General features: G+C 51.0%; 7 protein-coding genes across 7 annotated transcripts; 3 read left to right on the forward strand and 4 right to left on the reverse strand.

The window, feature by feature from the left end:
* Nucleotides 1-246: 246 nt before the first annotated feature.
* N7496_006429 (N-ethylmaleimide reductase) lies at nucleotides 247-1,941 on the reverse strand (the record flags this gene model as incomplete). The annotated part of the gene is made up of 6 exons (XM_056699358.1): nucleotides 247-552; nucleotides 610-1,000; nucleotides 1,054-1,172; nucleotides 1,227-1,504; nucleotides 1,561-1,854; nucleotides 1,917-1,941. The coding sequence occupies 6 exons, from the start codon at nucleotides 1,939-1,941 to the stop codon at nucleotides 247-249; spliced, it is 1,413 nt and encodes a 470-aa protein (XP_056554771.1).
* Nucleotides 1,942-2,877: 936 nt separating this feature from the next.
* Nucleotides 2,878-4,458, reverse strand: tim44 (protein translocase subunit TIM44; the record flags this gene model as incomplete). Its single annotated transcript, XM_056699359.1, has 2 exons — nucleotides 2,878-3,553; nucleotides 3,614-4,458. The coding sequence occupies 2 exons, from the start codon at nucleotides 4,456-4,458 to the stop codon at nucleotides 2,878-2,880; spliced, it is 1,521 nt and encodes a 506-aa protein (XP_056554772.1).
* A 408-nt stretch (nucleotides 4,459-4,866) lies between these two features.
* Nucleotides 4,867-5,568, forward strand: N7496_006431 (mitochondrial 37S ribosomal protein uS11m; the record flags this gene model as incomplete). The annotated part of the gene is made up of 1 exon (XM_056699360.1): nucleotides 4,867-5,568. One exon carries the CDS (start codon nucleotides 4,867-4,869, stop codon nucleotides 5,566-5,568), a length of 702 nt encoding a protein of 233 aa, XP_056554773.1.
* Nucleotides 5,569-6,219: 651 nt separating this feature from the next.
* Nucleotides 6,220-10,283, forward strand: N7496_006432 (putative VPS9 domain protein; the record flags this gene model as incomplete). The annotated part of the gene is made up of 3 exons (XM_056699361.1): nucleotides 6,220-6,297; nucleotides 6,369-6,618; nucleotides 6,685-10,283. The coding sequence occupies 3 exons, from the start codon at nucleotides 6,220-6,222 to the stop codon at nucleotides 10,281-10,283; spliced, it is 3,927 nt and encodes a 1,308-aa protein (XP_056554774.1).
* Nucleotides 10,284-10,873: 590 nt separating this feature from the next.
* On the reverse strand, nucleotides 10,874-12,061 carry N7496_006433 (uncharacterized protein; the record flags this gene model as incomplete). Its single annotated transcript, XM_056699362.1, has 1 exon — nucleotides 10,874-12,061. The coding sequence occupies one exon, from the start codon at nucleotides 12,059-12,061 to the stop codon at nucleotides 10,874-10,876; it is 1,188 nt and encodes a 395-aa protein (XP_056554775.1).
* A 659-nt stretch (nucleotides 12,062-12,720) lies between these two features.
* N7496_006434 (uncharacterized protein) lies at nucleotides 12,721-13,097 on the forward strand (the record flags this gene model as incomplete). The annotated part of the gene is made up of 3 exons (XM_056699363.1): nucleotides 12,721-12,849; nucleotides 12,884-12,966; nucleotides 13,043-13,097. The coding sequence occupies 3 exons, from the start codon at nucleotides 12,721-12,723 to the stop codon at nucleotides 13,095-13,097; spliced, it is 267 nt and encodes an 88-aa protein (XP_056554776.1).
* Nucleotides 13,098-13,282: 185 nt separating this feature from the next.
* Nucleotides 13,283-15,152, reverse strand: N7496_006435 (alpha-N-arabinofuranosidase; the record flags this gene model as incomplete). The annotated part of the gene is made up of 6 exons (XM_056699364.1): nucleotides 13,283-14,181; nucleotides 14,254-14,353; nucleotides 14,406-14,494; nucleotides 14,565-14,692; nucleotides 14,751-14,945; nucleotides 15,046-15,152. The coding sequence occupies 6 exons, from the start codon at nucleotides 15,150-15,152 to the stop codon at nucleotides 13,283-13,285; spliced, it is 1,518 nt and encodes a 505-aa protein (XP_056554777.1).
* Nucleotides 15,153-15,959: the final 807 nt, after the last annotated feature.

The raw sequence follows: 15,959 nt of genomic DNA on the forward strand, positions 1-15,959 counted from the left end.
TTGATTTCGGGGATATATGAGATGGGATAAAGTAATAAATAGGCAGATTTGTGGTTATGAGGAGACGGGATTTGTTGTTGTAAGAGAGAAAGGGAACGCTTTTGCATAGGATAGAGTCCAAGACGTTCGGTGTCTCAAATACGCGCCGTCTTGGCGCCCTCCTTCAAAGATATAACAGGTAGATCTGCTTCTCTCTCGAGAAGCCTTCGCAGGGCGGGCCTTAGTAACCTTAGCCGCGTGGTGGATTTACTCTAACCGATATGAGACATGGCATTCCTCCCAGAAAGCCTGAATCTGCGACATAAATGCTTTCTCTGACCAAATAAAGCACTGGAGAATAATATGCAACTCTGCCCATGTAGTATACAAACCTCTAAGCCTAGTGCTGAGGTTCAAGTGCAACAATTCAATGTAGGTCATTCGGATAGCACCCGGGGGAGCAAAAGCGCCGCCAACGTGCAGAAGCCAAACCAGTAGCTCCGGCGAGTCATTCCATGTTGTGTCCTCATTTGTCTCTTGGAGTTTGCTAAGTAGTTGCAAGGAAAGATGGGACTAGTTCATCCAGAGTTAGAACAGCGACAAACAACCCGCTTGGAGTGATCGACGTACGGGAATAGTTGAGGTGCGCCAAATCTTGCAGCGGAGCATGGTTGAGCATATATATGCCGCTATTTGACAACATTCCGCTATTGGTGAGAGCGACAGATTGGGAAGATCTACTAGCCTCGACTGGATAGAGGCCTGGTGGTTATCAACATGCGCCATGGACAGTGCATCCTCTATGCCGAAAAGGGCTGAGTCTCGAATGCATTGCAATGCACAGATATCCTTGAGTATTTCGACAAAGTCTTCACTCAATAAATGAGACTGCGCTTGGAAGCCCGATGGCAAGATGAAGAAGTCAGGAGAAAAGGGGTCTCTTTTCCATTGGAGCTCGGAGAAGGTTGTATGATCAACGACTCGGGCCGAGCCTGCGATCACTGCAGCGTTCAAGTCTGACCTGTATAACTATATCAGAGTGAATTTCGAGGAGATGCATACCAGTTCACGTACCAGAATATTGCACGCTTGATGCCATCACTTAAATAAACTCCTTTCCTTTGGCATACTTCAAGGAGTTGGTGGATTGCCCCCATATGAAGTTGTACCTGACGTGGTGCTCGTTGTTGAGCCTGCAAGGCCGAAAATCTTAGCCGTTATCAATATGCACTTGAATTCAAACGGACCTCTACACAAGCGAGGAGTAGAATAGAACCCAAGGTCGACTCCATGGTAGCTGTATTTGGAGAGCTAATCCTTTGGCGAACAGAACTCAAAGCAGCATTTTGATACTCCAAGCACTCCCTATTGAAGTTACCGGCGGTACTTGCAAAGGAGAATGTAAGCATAATAGCGCTTAAAAGAAGATCATCATCTGGCCCTGTTCGGAGGATTGGACGGAAGTTTTGGAGAACAAGCTCATCGGAAACACTTAAAACTGGCTCCATAGGCTTGCTAGTCGCTACTATAGTGTATGTAAATATGGACAGGTTCAACCAGAAGAATTTGTGGATAGCTTACCTCGGTCCAGCAATTCATGCAGTTTCGGTGATTCTGTAGCAAGCCAATGGAAAAAGCCAGGCGAGGCTGAAAAGGGGTTATATGGTTGATTGATAAGCGCTTTGTTCGAGTTTCTCCTGCTCATTGGTTGTTTATTGGCGTTCTTGGGAGATATCACGCGAAAATTATGACCTAGTTTTAGCTGAGCCCTTCGTTTGTTCTCGAGACCTCGGGTCACAGCATGCGATCGTGCTAGACGCCTCGCTGTGCGGTCATCGTTTGAACTTTGTGAGGCGATAAAATGATACGGACTCCCTATAGGAGAAATATTTCAACATTGGGACAGTAGCTATTCAGGTCTTGAGGTTTCTACTTACTGATACCGTCCTCCTGATCAACCATCGCGATGAGTGCTACAAGCTTCAAGCGGTGGCCTGGTCAGAACTTATTTGAAGTTCTCTCAACCTGAAGAGCTTCGAGATAGAAAAGAGCAATGACATAGCTGGGATCGGCATGCACTATTGAATGGATGAGGGTTAGGTGGTTGGATGATTATGATTACAAATCGAAATTGTGTGCTTCCGATCCACCTTGGAGCAAGTATTTCAGCAGACAGGCGATACCATTCCAGATATTACTACCCAAGTGCCGTTTGCCTAGGTAGCATCTTCCAGAACTCCGCTCAATAAATGAATGAATGCAGTTGTTGATAATAGTGAGACACGAAGATTATATTCTTCTTTGATATATTTACACATAATTTGATGCAACTTCATCAGGCTGATCTCTGCACCGTTCAGATCACAGATCACATACGAGTGCACCCAACCAACGAAATCCAAAAAAGCCAAACCGAATGGCCCACATGCAGATCAAACAGTGTCGAGGGGAGAGTGAAAATGCAAAAGCACAAGACGCCACAAAACACCTCAAGACCAAATGCCCATCGGACCAGCTCCAAAGTCCAACGCAGCCGAATCCGAGTCTATGGTAATGGGAAGGGTGTTTTTTGCTTGCAGAACCCGGTATTCAGTAACACCAACAGGTTGACAAGATAAAAAGAAACAGAAAACAGATGGAGAAATGAACATTAATACATGAAGAATGAGAAAGAATCTGCAAGACAACAGGGCTAACACCGTGGCGTCCGAGGGCAGACATGAACCGTAAACAAGCGCCAGATCCGCCCGTTTCAATATCAAACAGTCATATTGTACAGTCAAGAGGGCGAGGAGTAAGGGGTTGTAGGGACGAGGATATGCCCCAAATGAGAGGATATAGTCCTGGAGGAACAATCGGCAGGAGATCGCGAAATAGAAGGGAATCCCTTGGACAAGCTTAAATGTAGTCACGAGCGGCCTTCTGCAGCTCGATCAGTCTCCAACCCCGGGTCTCAGGGTTGCTGACTTCTTCGGGGATACGGGTCAGGCCAATAGCGTAGGTGACCAGCTGAACCTTGTCCTCCATACCAGCGGCAAGCTCATTGGTCTTGACATTGCGGTAAACGTGGACTTCCTGCGCACGGCAAGTGACGACGAACACGGGGATCTCGCCAGGATCCAGCAGACGAGCATTGGAGATGTCAACACCGCGGATATCCAGGATACGGCCGTCGGACTTCAAACCGGCAGTAGTGTATTGCTTGGCAAGAGCGGCGTAAACGGAGAACTGAGCATCGGAGAGCCAGAGCTTCAGAGTCTCAACGTCACCCTTGACGTAGGCATCCAAAACCTCGGGAAGCATGTATTCGCGCAGCTCACGCAGGAACTCCTCCATCTGGAAGTTGGGGTCAATCTCGCGGAACTTCTTGACAACCATAGCAGTCTCGGTCTCGGCGAAGAAACCACCAATTCGATCGGTGATACTACGAGCAGTGCTGATAAGGGGGTTCTCGGACTCCTCGTAGACATCCCGCACAGCAAAGAGCTTCTGCATCATAGGGTTAGAGTCACGGAAGGTGTTCCAAGACTCCTTCCAAGCGGCATCCTTGTGAAGAGTAATGTTGGTACCGGCGCTAGTTGAAAGCTTGAGTTAGTTTCTGGTCATTTTCAACCGATGACAATCCAATACTTACTTGGGGTCCTCCTCCATAGGCTGCGTGGGGCGCTTCCCAGCCTTAATCTCCATTTCCTCACGGAGTTGGCGCTGCTTGCGACGCTCCTCCTTCTCGATCCATCCACCGTAGCGAGAGCTGCTACCATCATCAATGGCGTCCTTCACGCTCTTGTAGGCTTCCGTCTCACGCACGGGTCTCGTGGCCTTCTCGAGTCCAGCACCGGTAGCGCTAACACCCTTTCGGACACCCTTGACGACGGGAGTATTCCAAGTCCAAGAAGCACCCTTTCCAATTGCCTGACCAGTAGTCTTGAGGGCTTCGGATGTGCGGGTAGAGGCAGCGCCCGAAGCCGCCTGGTAAGCAGCACGAGCGCGCTTGATGTTCTCATTCTCAGAGAACTCGTGTGCGGAGGAAGCAAGGGCCTTGGTAGACTCGTTCCACTCCTTGGAGGCCTTGAACTCGGTCTGGAGGGTGTCACGGAAAACTTGCCAGGGCGACTTGTCGCCATGGGGTGGCGGAGGTGCCTCTTCCTTCTTCTCCTTCTTCTCCTCCTCCTTGCCCGGTTCCTCCTTCTCGCCTTCGGACTCGGTCTTTGACTCGTCGGACTTCTTCTCGTCCTTGGATTGTTGCTGCTGCTGCTGGAAGAGAGGAGTGGCAGCGTGGAAAGATCGGGTCAAAGGGAGGGCGGCGAACGGCGAGACGAGCTGGGACACTGGGGCCTGGCTCAGCTGGAGAGTGTTCCTTTGGCTGTTACCAGACAGCTTGGGCAATGCCGAATATGAAAGAGTCCGAGATCCTTGAGAAACGGCTTTGAAGGCCGGGGCCTGGGAGCGCAAAGTCGCCGCCCGCGCGACGGTGGACATTTTGGCGGAAATCATGCTCTAGGAATAAACGTCGCGAAAACAATAGGTATAAAGAAGCAGGAATAAGAAGAGCAAAAGATGTTCCAGCCTAGCCCGGATGTTCGGGGTGAGATTGTTGAGAAGCGGAGGTTGGACCGAGGAGAGATGAGTCGGGGAAGGGAAAAAGTCAAGAGGCGCCAAGACTTTCGAAAAACTTCCAGTGTTTCCTTTCCGCCTCTCGTCGGTCCGATCACGGCTCGCGCGACATTCCCGGCCAGCTACGGTTACTCTACCCAATTGAGTTACTGCAAAACAATTCCATCGAAGGTCATATTTGTATCCAGAATTAACCCTCTTTGACGACCCTCTCGCCGCATCTCTACCTCTGCGCACCCTATCCTCGCCGCGGCATCGGCACCCGTCGCCGCAATGAACTCCTTCTCGATGAACGCCCTTGCAAAGTCATTGCCGGCTGTATGCCGACAATGTCAACCGCGCATCGCATCTCTCGGTGTGATCCGACCCTTTTCCTCTTCTTCAAAGGACGCCTCCAGCCTGAAGGAGAAGACCCGAACGATTGAGAACCAGATCCTTGATCGCCAGCCCGAATCCGCCGAGAACTCTTCGCCGCTCTCTGCCATCTCCAAGATGATGACTGGAAACCGATCTTCTGCTTCTTCGCGTGTCAGTGCCGACTACGCTCGCCTGGCCGAGAGCCTGGAAGCCGACATGATCAAGAACCCCTACGCCGACCGGGCCCCTCCCCACCACCTCCACGTCTTCGCACACAAGCACAATACCATTCTCACGTTGACGCGGCCGAACGGCAACCCCATCTTGTCCATGGGAACTGGTCAGATCGGCTTCCGCAAGGGTGGCCGTGCCGGCTTCGATCCCGCCTACCAATTGTCCTCCCACGTTCTCTCGCAAATCCAGGAGCGAGGCCTTCTGATGGATATCAAGCGGCTAGAGATTGTCTTCCGTGGCTTCGGCAAGGGTCGTGACGGATTCACAAAGGTGCTGCTTGGTAACGAGGGACGCAACATTCGGGGTCTTGTTAGCCGAGTGACCGACTCGACTCGCGTCAAGTTCGGTGGTACTCGTAGCCGCAAGGTTCGCAGACTGGGTTGATTGGGATGCCTTTCTGGTTCTTTGTATTTCCTCCAGATCAGAGGGAATATGTATGTGTTGGCTTGTTCTTTTTTGATCTCTCATGTGGAGCGCTATATATCGCATGTGGAAGATCACTGGGCCTTCTTCCCCATTGTATTACTGGCATACGTGTCTGCCATTGGATTGTTTCTCTGTACAATAGCCAAAATATTTCTTTTTCCATTGCCAACAGACGTACTAAAGCCCCATTCTTTCCGATATGTTTACTTTCCATTCCTCGAGGATTACCAACTTTTAGGTCCAGACCCTGTTATAGAGTACTCTTACCCGAAACGGTATAGCGCTGCCAGCTCCCGCAGCGATCACGTTCTCGAACTCCCTGTTCAACTCGATTCACATTGCGCCGGTGTCCTGCATTTCATTTCTGCGGTCTTTTCTTGTGCTGCTTCTATCGATTGATATCCAAAAACCTGCATTGTCCCCTATCCAATTATCAGCCGCTGATAAAGACGCCTTACCCCGGACTGCTGCCTGCAGCTGAATGCGCCGGAGCTCTTCCCCGCGAAACACCAACATTGCACACCAACCTTCCCTCCACGACCCCATACTTGATTCGCACGACTTGATGATTGCTGGAGCTCTTATACTGGGCCGTCCAAAACCGTTTGGATGCACCCTCTAAACCCTTTCCTCCGTGCCTTCTTCCGAAGCACTGTTCCGGGGCAGTGTATACCCGTGGAGAACCATGTAAGTTCAGCTGCTACATCCCTTCGGATCGACCGGAGTGACTGATCGATATGAATTTGTGCGCGTCTCAGGTTCTACTTGTTCCCACAACGGAATGCCTTATCGGCTCTCGCGACCGGGAGTCCAGTCTGTACTACTCGGACCTCGTCGCGTCGGAGGAGTTCCTAGGAAGCCATGTGCTGCGCATCCCAATCAACCCCGGTTCAACGAATACAAAAGAGGAATCCAATGTACGCGATAACAGGGGGAAAGCGAAGCAAGTGACGACGTTCAATGGGAGAACCGTGATCATCAAAGAGAACTCGGTGTACAGCAATAAAGGTGGGATAAGCGGAGAAGACAGCTTGCGGAATACACTGCCTGGACTAACTCACAATTAATCTTTAGGCTTCAAATCCCTCACCCAAGCCCAACTACTCTCGGATGCCCTGTACTATACCTCGTCTAGCGATTCCCGGCCATGGCTCATATACTACATTTCGCGTTCTTTAGTTGGGTTGTACGATCCCGCCAGAATCATCCCGGCCGCAGTACCAGGGACCAATCTGAAGAGGATAGAACCGGCTCCTTCTGATAAGAGGGCGATCAACGGAGGATCGGTTGCGCCGCCAAAGCAGGAGATAAAAACTTTTGGCGATCTTCTCGCAAACTTCCCGATGATTGCGAGACAGATGCAGCCGGGGTTAGAAAGGTTATTCCGTGAATTTGGGAAAGAGCTGGGCAAACCATTACCTCCGCCGCCATCTCGCTCGCCTTCTGCCTCTGGGAGCGAGTCTGAAAATAGGCTATCGCGAGTGCATTCCCTGCAAGATGAAAGCTCGTCCATCCGCAGCTGGTCATCTCGTCGCGGCCGGCTTCCCTTCAATTCTGAAGAATATTTCGAGGATGACGAGGACCTCATGCGTCGTAGCCTGGAGACCGCAGTGACTGCAGCCATTGATCTCTTCCGACTGGTTGACAAACAGCAGCTGTCACTGCTGGGAGCCACTACCGATCTTACGGGCCCATTGGTCGAGCGACTCATCGAGCGATATGTGGCAGAACAAGTACACGAACCACTTCTGTTCCCTCGCTTGTGCGCTTTCCGTCAACCAGAGGATTCAGAGCTGGACTCTAGAATCCGGCACATGGAGAGCATTGACGTGACTCAAGTTGGTATATCGGTTGAGGGTGGACGTGAAGGCAAACGGGAAGTCATCCGACGGCTTGGACGTGGAGTGGAAGAATTTCGCAAGATGGCTGACGCGAAGAGCCCTCACCAGATGCTCCATACTCTGCTAGAGACAGTCAAAGTGGTCTCGTACCCTGGAAGCTATGATAATGTCGATGGACCAGCGTCCGAGAAAGGTCGATCTCCTTTGACGATCAACGCTGATGTCTTGGTCTCCTTGCTGCTAGTTGTTGTGATCAGATCGCAGATTCGACACCTCCAAGCCCGCTTGCTGTACATGCAGCACTTCATCTACATTGACGATGTAGATAGTGGTGAGATGGGATACGCACTCAGTACTTTCGAAGCAGTTTTGATGTATCTTGTGACCGACTCGGCTGGTCTGCGCCGCTCAAGTACACGGAATCGACGGTTATGGCAAGCAACTAAAGCAGGTCGCATCTCCGATATGAGGAGCATTCTCGAACCAAATGGAGATCACGAGTCTATTGACGAAACTATCCCGCGTGAACCCGAGCGAAAGTCTGTACTCTTCCAAACTGATAGCGCTTCAGAACCGGATGATTCACCCCACGAAACATCGTCCATGTTCAGCAGCTCGATCTTCATGAATGGCCAAGCAGTACCAGAGGAGGCCATAGACTCGGATGCACCTCCTCTCGCACACGTTTTCCCCTTCCAGACGTGGAGCGGCGAATCGCCTGCAAATGAATACCAGCGACCAATCAAGAAGGTCTCCATGGATCTCCGCAGCATGTCAGAGTCATCGGCTGTCTCCTTCCTTTCCAGGACGCCCACTATTGGGTCAATGACCAGTAATATCGAAGGCGATAATTCGTTGGAGACTCTGACTAAAACGCAGGACCCAGCCGGAGATTCAATTCCTATGATGGCAGTGGAAAGCCGCCAGACCGAGTCTTTGAAGTACCTACTCAGTCTAGAAGAATTCTACCCTTTGGAAGATATTCTTGAAGACACAAACGCGGATGGAACAACTCTACTGAATGCAGCTGTGCAGCTCGCACATGCCGAGAGTGTTGAAGTTCTGCTTGACTTCCTCTTCAGCAAGACCGACGAGAGTGTAGTCGCCAGGTACTTGACCAAATCCGATGTTCACGGCCGGACGGTGGGCCACTATTTATTCAGCACGCCTTCATTACTGTCTCGGCTCGGTAACCTTCTTCCATGGCGACAGCGCGACAAGCATGGGCAAACTCCTCTCTTCGCCCTTTGTCGATCCTATGACCATCCTGAGTACAAAATCATGGTCCAGGCCGGCTTGACAGCAGCTCAGAGAGCCCAAGGAAACGGGAAGCCTCTTCAGCTTGATGACCATGTGGATATCAAGGGCAACACATTGCTGCATATTGTTGGGGATCCAGACATAACGACGCGGATTCTCCAGGAGAGCGATTGCGATCCGAATGCAACCAACGACAAGAGATTCACACCATTAATGATGGCCAGCAAATACGGGCGGGTGGATCAAGTGCGCATTCTGTTCATGGATCCCAGGGTCGATGTCCATGTCAAGGAAGCTCGCGGATTGACTGCAGTTGAACTGGCAAAAGACGACGAAGTACGAAACCGTATCGATGATCTGATTCTGCTATCCCATCCCCCGTCTGCATGCGGTGATCCATCGGGCCGTGTGACTACCGTCGTTCGATCGTTCTTCGTCGAAGATGCCACAGTGCGCTTCATTCTCAAGTCCGGTGCACCTTATCCACCCTCGGAGTCGATGGCAATATCTCGGCCGGGTTCGACAACGTATACAGTCACAACATGTCGTCGCAGCTTCAACGACTTTGAGAACCTCGCCAAGTGGCTTGCCGTGGAACACCCGGCGTCCTATGTGCCATCTCTCTCAGATTTCCGGAACCCATTCCAAATCCACTCGAAACCATCTCGCTCCGTTCTGCATGATCTTCAAGAAAAGCTAGATCGGTTCCTGAAGACCCTCCTCACTCACCCGACCTTCTCCACCCATGAAATGCTATGGGAATTCTTCCTGGTTCCCGAGCTCCAGCCCGAGATGATGGCCGATCGATCCCGACGCAAGGCAGCCGTACTCACCGAGACGATTGCCGATGAGTATGCACCTGTTTCTCTCGAGGGCATGCGTGACACGGAGCAATTCGTCTCACATGCTCAGGACATGGTGCGAGGCGTACACGTCAACACACGCAGCCTAATCCGACGGGGACATGCCCTACAAAACAGCGCCTCCGACCTCGCAGACGCAGTCACTCTCTGCTCGAGCGTACTCTCCACTCTCAAAGAGCCTACCAACGCCCTCCCACCCACCTACGTAGACGCCTTTACCCGCTACGGCACCTACCTATCAACTTCAACCTCCGACTCCTCCCCTCTCCTCCAATTCCTGGCCGCACTCACATCAATGGACAACACCACCGCCGCAATCCTCACATCCCTCTCCCGCCCGCTTACCCTAATGTCCACCCTCACCTCCACAAACCGAAGCATCTCCCGCTCCCGCTCCTCACTACTCTCATCCTCGCTCCCCCGCAAATTCAACATCAACCTTCCCGGCTTCGAAGAATCCCGGCAAAAATCCGTCCGCGATCTCGAGCAGAAGATTCACGATGGCGAACTCCAGTCTTCCCGCCTCGCAAAAGAGGTCACCTGGAACAAGGACGTTGTCGTGGGCGAGTTAGCTGGGTGGACGACGTGGCGGGAGAAAGTTGGTCGGGATGCGATTCGCGCCTTCGTGAAGGATACGCTTGTTCGGGAGAGGGAGCGTGGGAAGAGGATTGAGCGTTGTTTGCGTAGTGTACGTGAGATGAAGTCATGAGCCCAAAGTTTGCAGTGTTCCTCCTTTTTGTGTCTTTCTTGTTCTACTCGGCATAACATGTTCGGATAGATCTGCAATGGGATGCTCTATTTTTCAATTTTTTAGCATGGTTCGTTGTGGGTTGATGGGATTTTGTGGTTGTCTTTGTACATTTCATGATGAATATATGCTCGGGGTTTCATTTGCTTTTTTCTTGGTCGTCTGTTCCCGCTACGGCTCTATGCTTCAGGTAGCGCCGCTGGCTTGGTCGCAAGCCGAGTATTCCATAACTTCCTATCTTTACTTATTCTACTCATCAATAGCTTCAAGCGATTCTATGAGGATGACGAAACAAAATATATTTCCTCATACACTGATAAGCTATTCGATAAACACATCTGGGGGGAGCCAGCACACTAGGTACCTATCGACAGGTGCCGCAAAATATAGTTCTGCTCGTCCATACCATGTCTCCCACCTGGGCATCAGTAACACACCTCAGAGCATCATAGGCACACTAACCCAAGCCTCGTCATAAAGAAATACCCAAGATACTGCATACCAATCATAATGAATTCTAAAAGGCCCCGTCGAAATCCCCAACGCCATACTCAACCCGCTTCCTCAGAAAAGCGGAACAGAGGCGATGGAGTCGACGGAATAGAAGGCACTTGACCCGAATCGCTAGACTCCAACTCAGCAGTCGAAGACAAAACAACGGTATTCTGCGAAGAGCGACTCCCCGAGCGAGCATGATATCGCCTCAAGCTCGTATTCCCAGCATTGCTCAACCGCGCACCACCCTGCGTAGACAATCGACTCGAAGCCCGCGAGGCGTTCGACAGACGAGACTGAGTCTCGCGACTGGTCATGGAGCCGGTCTCGGTTGAACCGGTAGTTGTAGTCCATACCTGGGATGAGCGGGTTGTCGGTGTTGCGGTTGATGGAGGGTTCGGGGTGGTTGTGGAGGGACAATCCGTAGAACTGGTGATAGTCGTCCACAGCTGTGATGATGACATCGATGCTCGTGGCGTGGCAGAGCTGGTAGACGCCGGCTTGGATGAGGAGTTGGCCGACGTGCTCTGGGACGCTGTGGTAGTCGTCAAATCCGAGGAAAGCAGACTCGGCCTCGGTCCATCCGTCGATATACGAGTCAAGGTTTCGAATTTGGTCAGGCTATTGCTCGAAGCGGCGTAGCTATTCCGACCCTGTTTGTTCAAGCCCGGATGCTCCGCCTCGTCAACGACGAATGTGATGGAGGGCGACCGGCTGCGACTGAACATGAGAGAGGTTCGTGCGAGCGGGACATCCTTCATGAGAAAGTCATCCAGGGTCTTGCTCGTGTCTTCGGCGAGGGTTATTTCGGACTGGCCAAAGTCTTGGTTTTGAGCCACCAGTTTGTGTTGTCGGCGTCTTCGTCTGTGTCGAATGTACCATATGGCAAGGAAGAGGAGTGCTGCAAAGGTGATGACCCCTAGGATTGCAGCTGCGGCGATCGAGGGTTTGCCGTTGAAGGGGGATGGTGATCTGCTGGTAATGGCCAGAAGTTTTGTTGCCGAAGACGAGTCTGCCATGCCTTTGCGTGACTTTGCGTTCGAGAAGCGATCTGCTTGTCCGTCTTGATGGCCCAATTCTGTGGCCTCTCCTGATTCTGCTCTCTTCTGCTGCGGTGTGATCTCTGGAATAAGAGTTTTTAAAGAGGTTTGGAATCGGTGGACAGTTGTCGAGAGGTCTTGTATTGCTCTGAAGGGTATCATATAGTCCAAAGTCTGCAGTGGATCATTCAAGGATAGATCCATGATTTGCGGCAGTGCCCCTCTTGGTGGTTCCAGCTGTCTGGGGGTTGACCTTCAATATCAGAAACCAAGTGTGAGGTGTTGGTCGACTGGAAAAAATCGAGGGGAATCAAGGTGACCATTGCAAGCAACTCAAGGACCGCGCTGATGAGGCAGTTGCCTGTACAGCCCCCGAAGATAATGCACCCATTGTGACTTCCTTCAGTTGATGCCGATGACGATATCCAGATTGGCATGCGAAGACGTATTTTGAAGGCAAGAACATCCCTCACGGTAGACAAGAGCTACCCGAGAAGTATGACGTGCAGGTTGTTGTATAGGGGACAAAGTATACAGTTGCGCCACATCCTCATTTTTAAGAGCAAGAACGACCAAAACCAGAATCCACGCACACGACACAGCCAGTCCCGACGATAACCCCGCTAGTACATCTACATCAATCTGTAAATAAACTCCCCAGACTTCTTACTGGCTGTTCCAATCCCCAAGTCCAAACTGACTAATCTTTCTTATCGGGCACCTACGTCATCGGCCAACGGGGCATTATATAGTTGCCTGTCCACCTTGACGTAGCAGACTCTCCCAGCTGAACTTGACCATATCCAAACACTTTTTGTGAAACTTATCATTACCTAGACCTTTACATTTTATTGACCACCACCATGCCTCTCGTTGTTCCTGGTATCAACTCCAACATGGGCGACAAGTCCGAGTGGGTTAACAAGCTGATGGGAAAGAAGATTAGCGACAGTGGAAGTGATGAGCTGGTACCTCCCGAAGTTTCAAGGCATGTAAGTATTGAATACTGACTCTGTGTAATGCTAGTCATTTGCGAAGAAAGATCTGCCCCAATCCCACCGTGTGCTGAAGCCAGATGATATGAAGACGATGGACCATAACCCCGACAGGTATGTTCTGATTGACACATAAGAACATCGATCACACACTAGGGAGACAGATATGATCTGACAGAAGTTTTCATAGGCTGAATGTCCACCTTGACCATGATGGCACCGTCCGAGATGTGACCTACGGTTAATGATTGACTACTGTCCATCTCGATCACCTTCATAATGTTACGAGATTATGATCTAGATTCCAATGCATGCGTTTTAAAGTCTATGTGCTAGATTAATCTAACCCATGTATATTCACTCACGAAACAAATGCATTGAAACTATCTCAATCTATACCCAAGAACCTCTATAAATGTCCAAACCCCCTTCACTCAGCCTTCCACCTCATCAAAGTAATCGACAACTTAGGGAAAACATAAAGTCCCTGAGCATCCCACTTAGACTCCTGAATAGCAACCTCCTCCTTGCCCTTCATGTTCGTCGCAGCAACACCCTCACCAGTAACAGTAAACACCTCCACATCCCCAGTAACACCCTCAACCTTAGTCTCAAAGCTCTTCTCCTCATGAATATTCACAACCACCAAATTGGCAAACCCATCCTCGCCAACGGAAGCACTAACATCCAACCAAGGCGTCTGCACAGCACTCCGCAACCAAACGGGCGCCGTAGCCCCCTCATAAGTTCCACAAGAAACGTGCGCACTAACAGTCCACCCACGCATAAACTTCGAAAACAGATACAACGGCCACCAAGTAGTCTGCTTAACGATACCCTCCGGGGTAGTCATAAGCGGGGAAATAACATTAACGCTCTGCGCGATACAAGCCATTCCCAGATCGCGACTCTTCCGGATGAACACATTCAGCCAGATAGCGACGGCCAGCGCGTCGGAGAGGGTGTAGCTTTCTTCTGCGCCTTGACTTCCCTCGGCGCGGATGGGATCCCAGACGTTCCATTCGTCGAAGCAGATTGTTGGGCGGGGCTGGGAGGGGGGAACGCCGTTTTCGATGCGGGCGAGGTCGATGAGGGAGGAGGTGATTTCGATGGCGCGTTCGGCGGCGAGAGGGGCTGTTGCGTTGGGGAGGTGCTCGTTTGAGCAGGTGTACATGTGGATGCTGTGCATGTCGATGAGGGGAACTGCGCTGGTGGAGAGGGCCGAGTGGGCGGGGAGGAGGCAGTGCTTGAGGGTGTAGTAGTCCCAGGTTGCAGTGCCGTCTTGGCCGCAGAGGATGAGGATGAGGCTGGGGTCGAGGAGTTTGAGTGCTGGATGAGGATGGAGTTAGTATACATGGGTATTATACGGGAATGATTGTATAGAGATGACTGGATGCTTACCCTTAGCCCACTGCAGTGCCTTATGGGCGTATGCTTCCTTGGTCATTTGCTCGACCTGCCATGGACCCCATGTCTCGTTGCCGAGGGCCCAGTATTTGACCTGACGCATGGTAAGTGGATGTTTCTTTGAGTGGAGATTGGGAATGACATACATTGTATGGCTCTTCATGGCCGTTCTTGCGGCGCATGTTGGCGTAGTATGTGTTACCAGTGCCATTGCAGTATTCCACCCAAGCGAGAGCTGCAATAGTCCAAGATTAGCCATAGATCCTCAATGAATGAATTCTCCCAGTATATAGATGGCTGCGTACCTTCATCCAAAGTACCAGTGCCAAAGTTAAAGCACAGGTAGGGCTCAGTGCCGAGAACCTCGCACCACTTCATAAACTCGTCCGTACCGAACTGGTTTGTCTCTGTGCCCAGCCAAGCAAGTTCGGGGCTAATCATTACTGTCAGTCGTGAAATATTCCACAAGTGACCAAAAGTGATCATATTACCGCGAGGGCCGCTGGTCCTTAGGACCGACACCATCGAGCCAGTGGTAGGTAGCGCAGAAGTTGCCGCCGGGGTAACGAACGACGGGGATGTTGATGTCTTTCAGCGCACCCAGAACATCCTTGCGGAAACCATTCTCATCGGAGAGGGGATTGCCGGGGTCATAGATGCCGCCGTAGATGCATCGGCCCATGTGCCTATCGAAAGCGAATTAGTTCAGTGTTCAAAGGCAAAGGGCAGTATCATTCCAGCAGAGTATAGCAAGTAATAAGCATTACTTGGTATAGAGATACTCACTCAGTAAAGCCAGCATAGATATTGGGGTTGATCTTCGAGACACGACGAGAAGGATGGACGGCGATGACCGGGGTCTCATGGTCCTCGAACTTAGTGAAAGAAGTCATGATGATTCGCTAGCGCTATCACAAGACGATTCAATACCTTGTAAGAAATTTGGGGAAATTTAGTTTCGATCCCTTTTACTTTTGAGAAAAATAATCCGTGCAGTAATCTTGTCCCGTTTACAGACGACTCCGGTGGCTGTCACTTATAGAGCAACAAAGCACCAAAAGCCAGATTTAAAGCCAAGGCCAAGCCGACGAAAAAAAAAACAGCCGATCGCTTGTGAACGGTTAAATAGCGATCAAACACTTACTTTGTTTACACCCGAAGTAGTTACTCGGTAGGAGTGTGGTTAAATAACGATCCAAAAGCGAATTGACCACGAGATAGGCCAAAAGCGAAAAAAGTAGGAAAAATAAGTAACTAAAAAGGAACAAATCCTGGTTCGTCCCAAGGAAGCCAGCAGCCAATTTATCTCACGCCCTTCAAATCGCAGTCCTAGAAATGGTAAATCTCCTGCGGGGCAAGTCTCGACCACTTCATGCCGAGGAGCTGGCATGCCACCACCAGACCCGGTCGGGCATAGTAACCCGCTTGGAGCCACGCTTAACGCGTGGCTATCCCCAAAGCAATCCTCGTGTATCCCTGCAAGCCAATGAGTGGGATGTACAGGGCTGGTATCTTAACGGCAGAACTTCGGCGGGGCGCTTTTTCCCATCAATCATTACCCGAGGTGGAGTGTTCAAATGAGTGGCTGCTGGGGTCATCCAAGTGGGCTGGCCCCCCGCAAAGGGAAAAGCACGGAAAAGCCGAGCTAGTGAGCCGCCCCGGTTTTTTTGGGAGTTACTGGCTACTGGATGGAGAAAGGG

The sequence above is a fragment of the Penicillium cataractarum genome (genome assembly GCF_028827025.1).
Source record: "Penicillium cataractarum strain IBT 29864 chromosome Unknown utg000005l, whole genome shotgun sequence".
NCBI classification, from domain to species: Eukaryota; Fungi; Ascomycota; class Eurotiomycetes; order Eurotiales; family Aspergillaceae; genus Penicillium; species Penicillium cataractarum.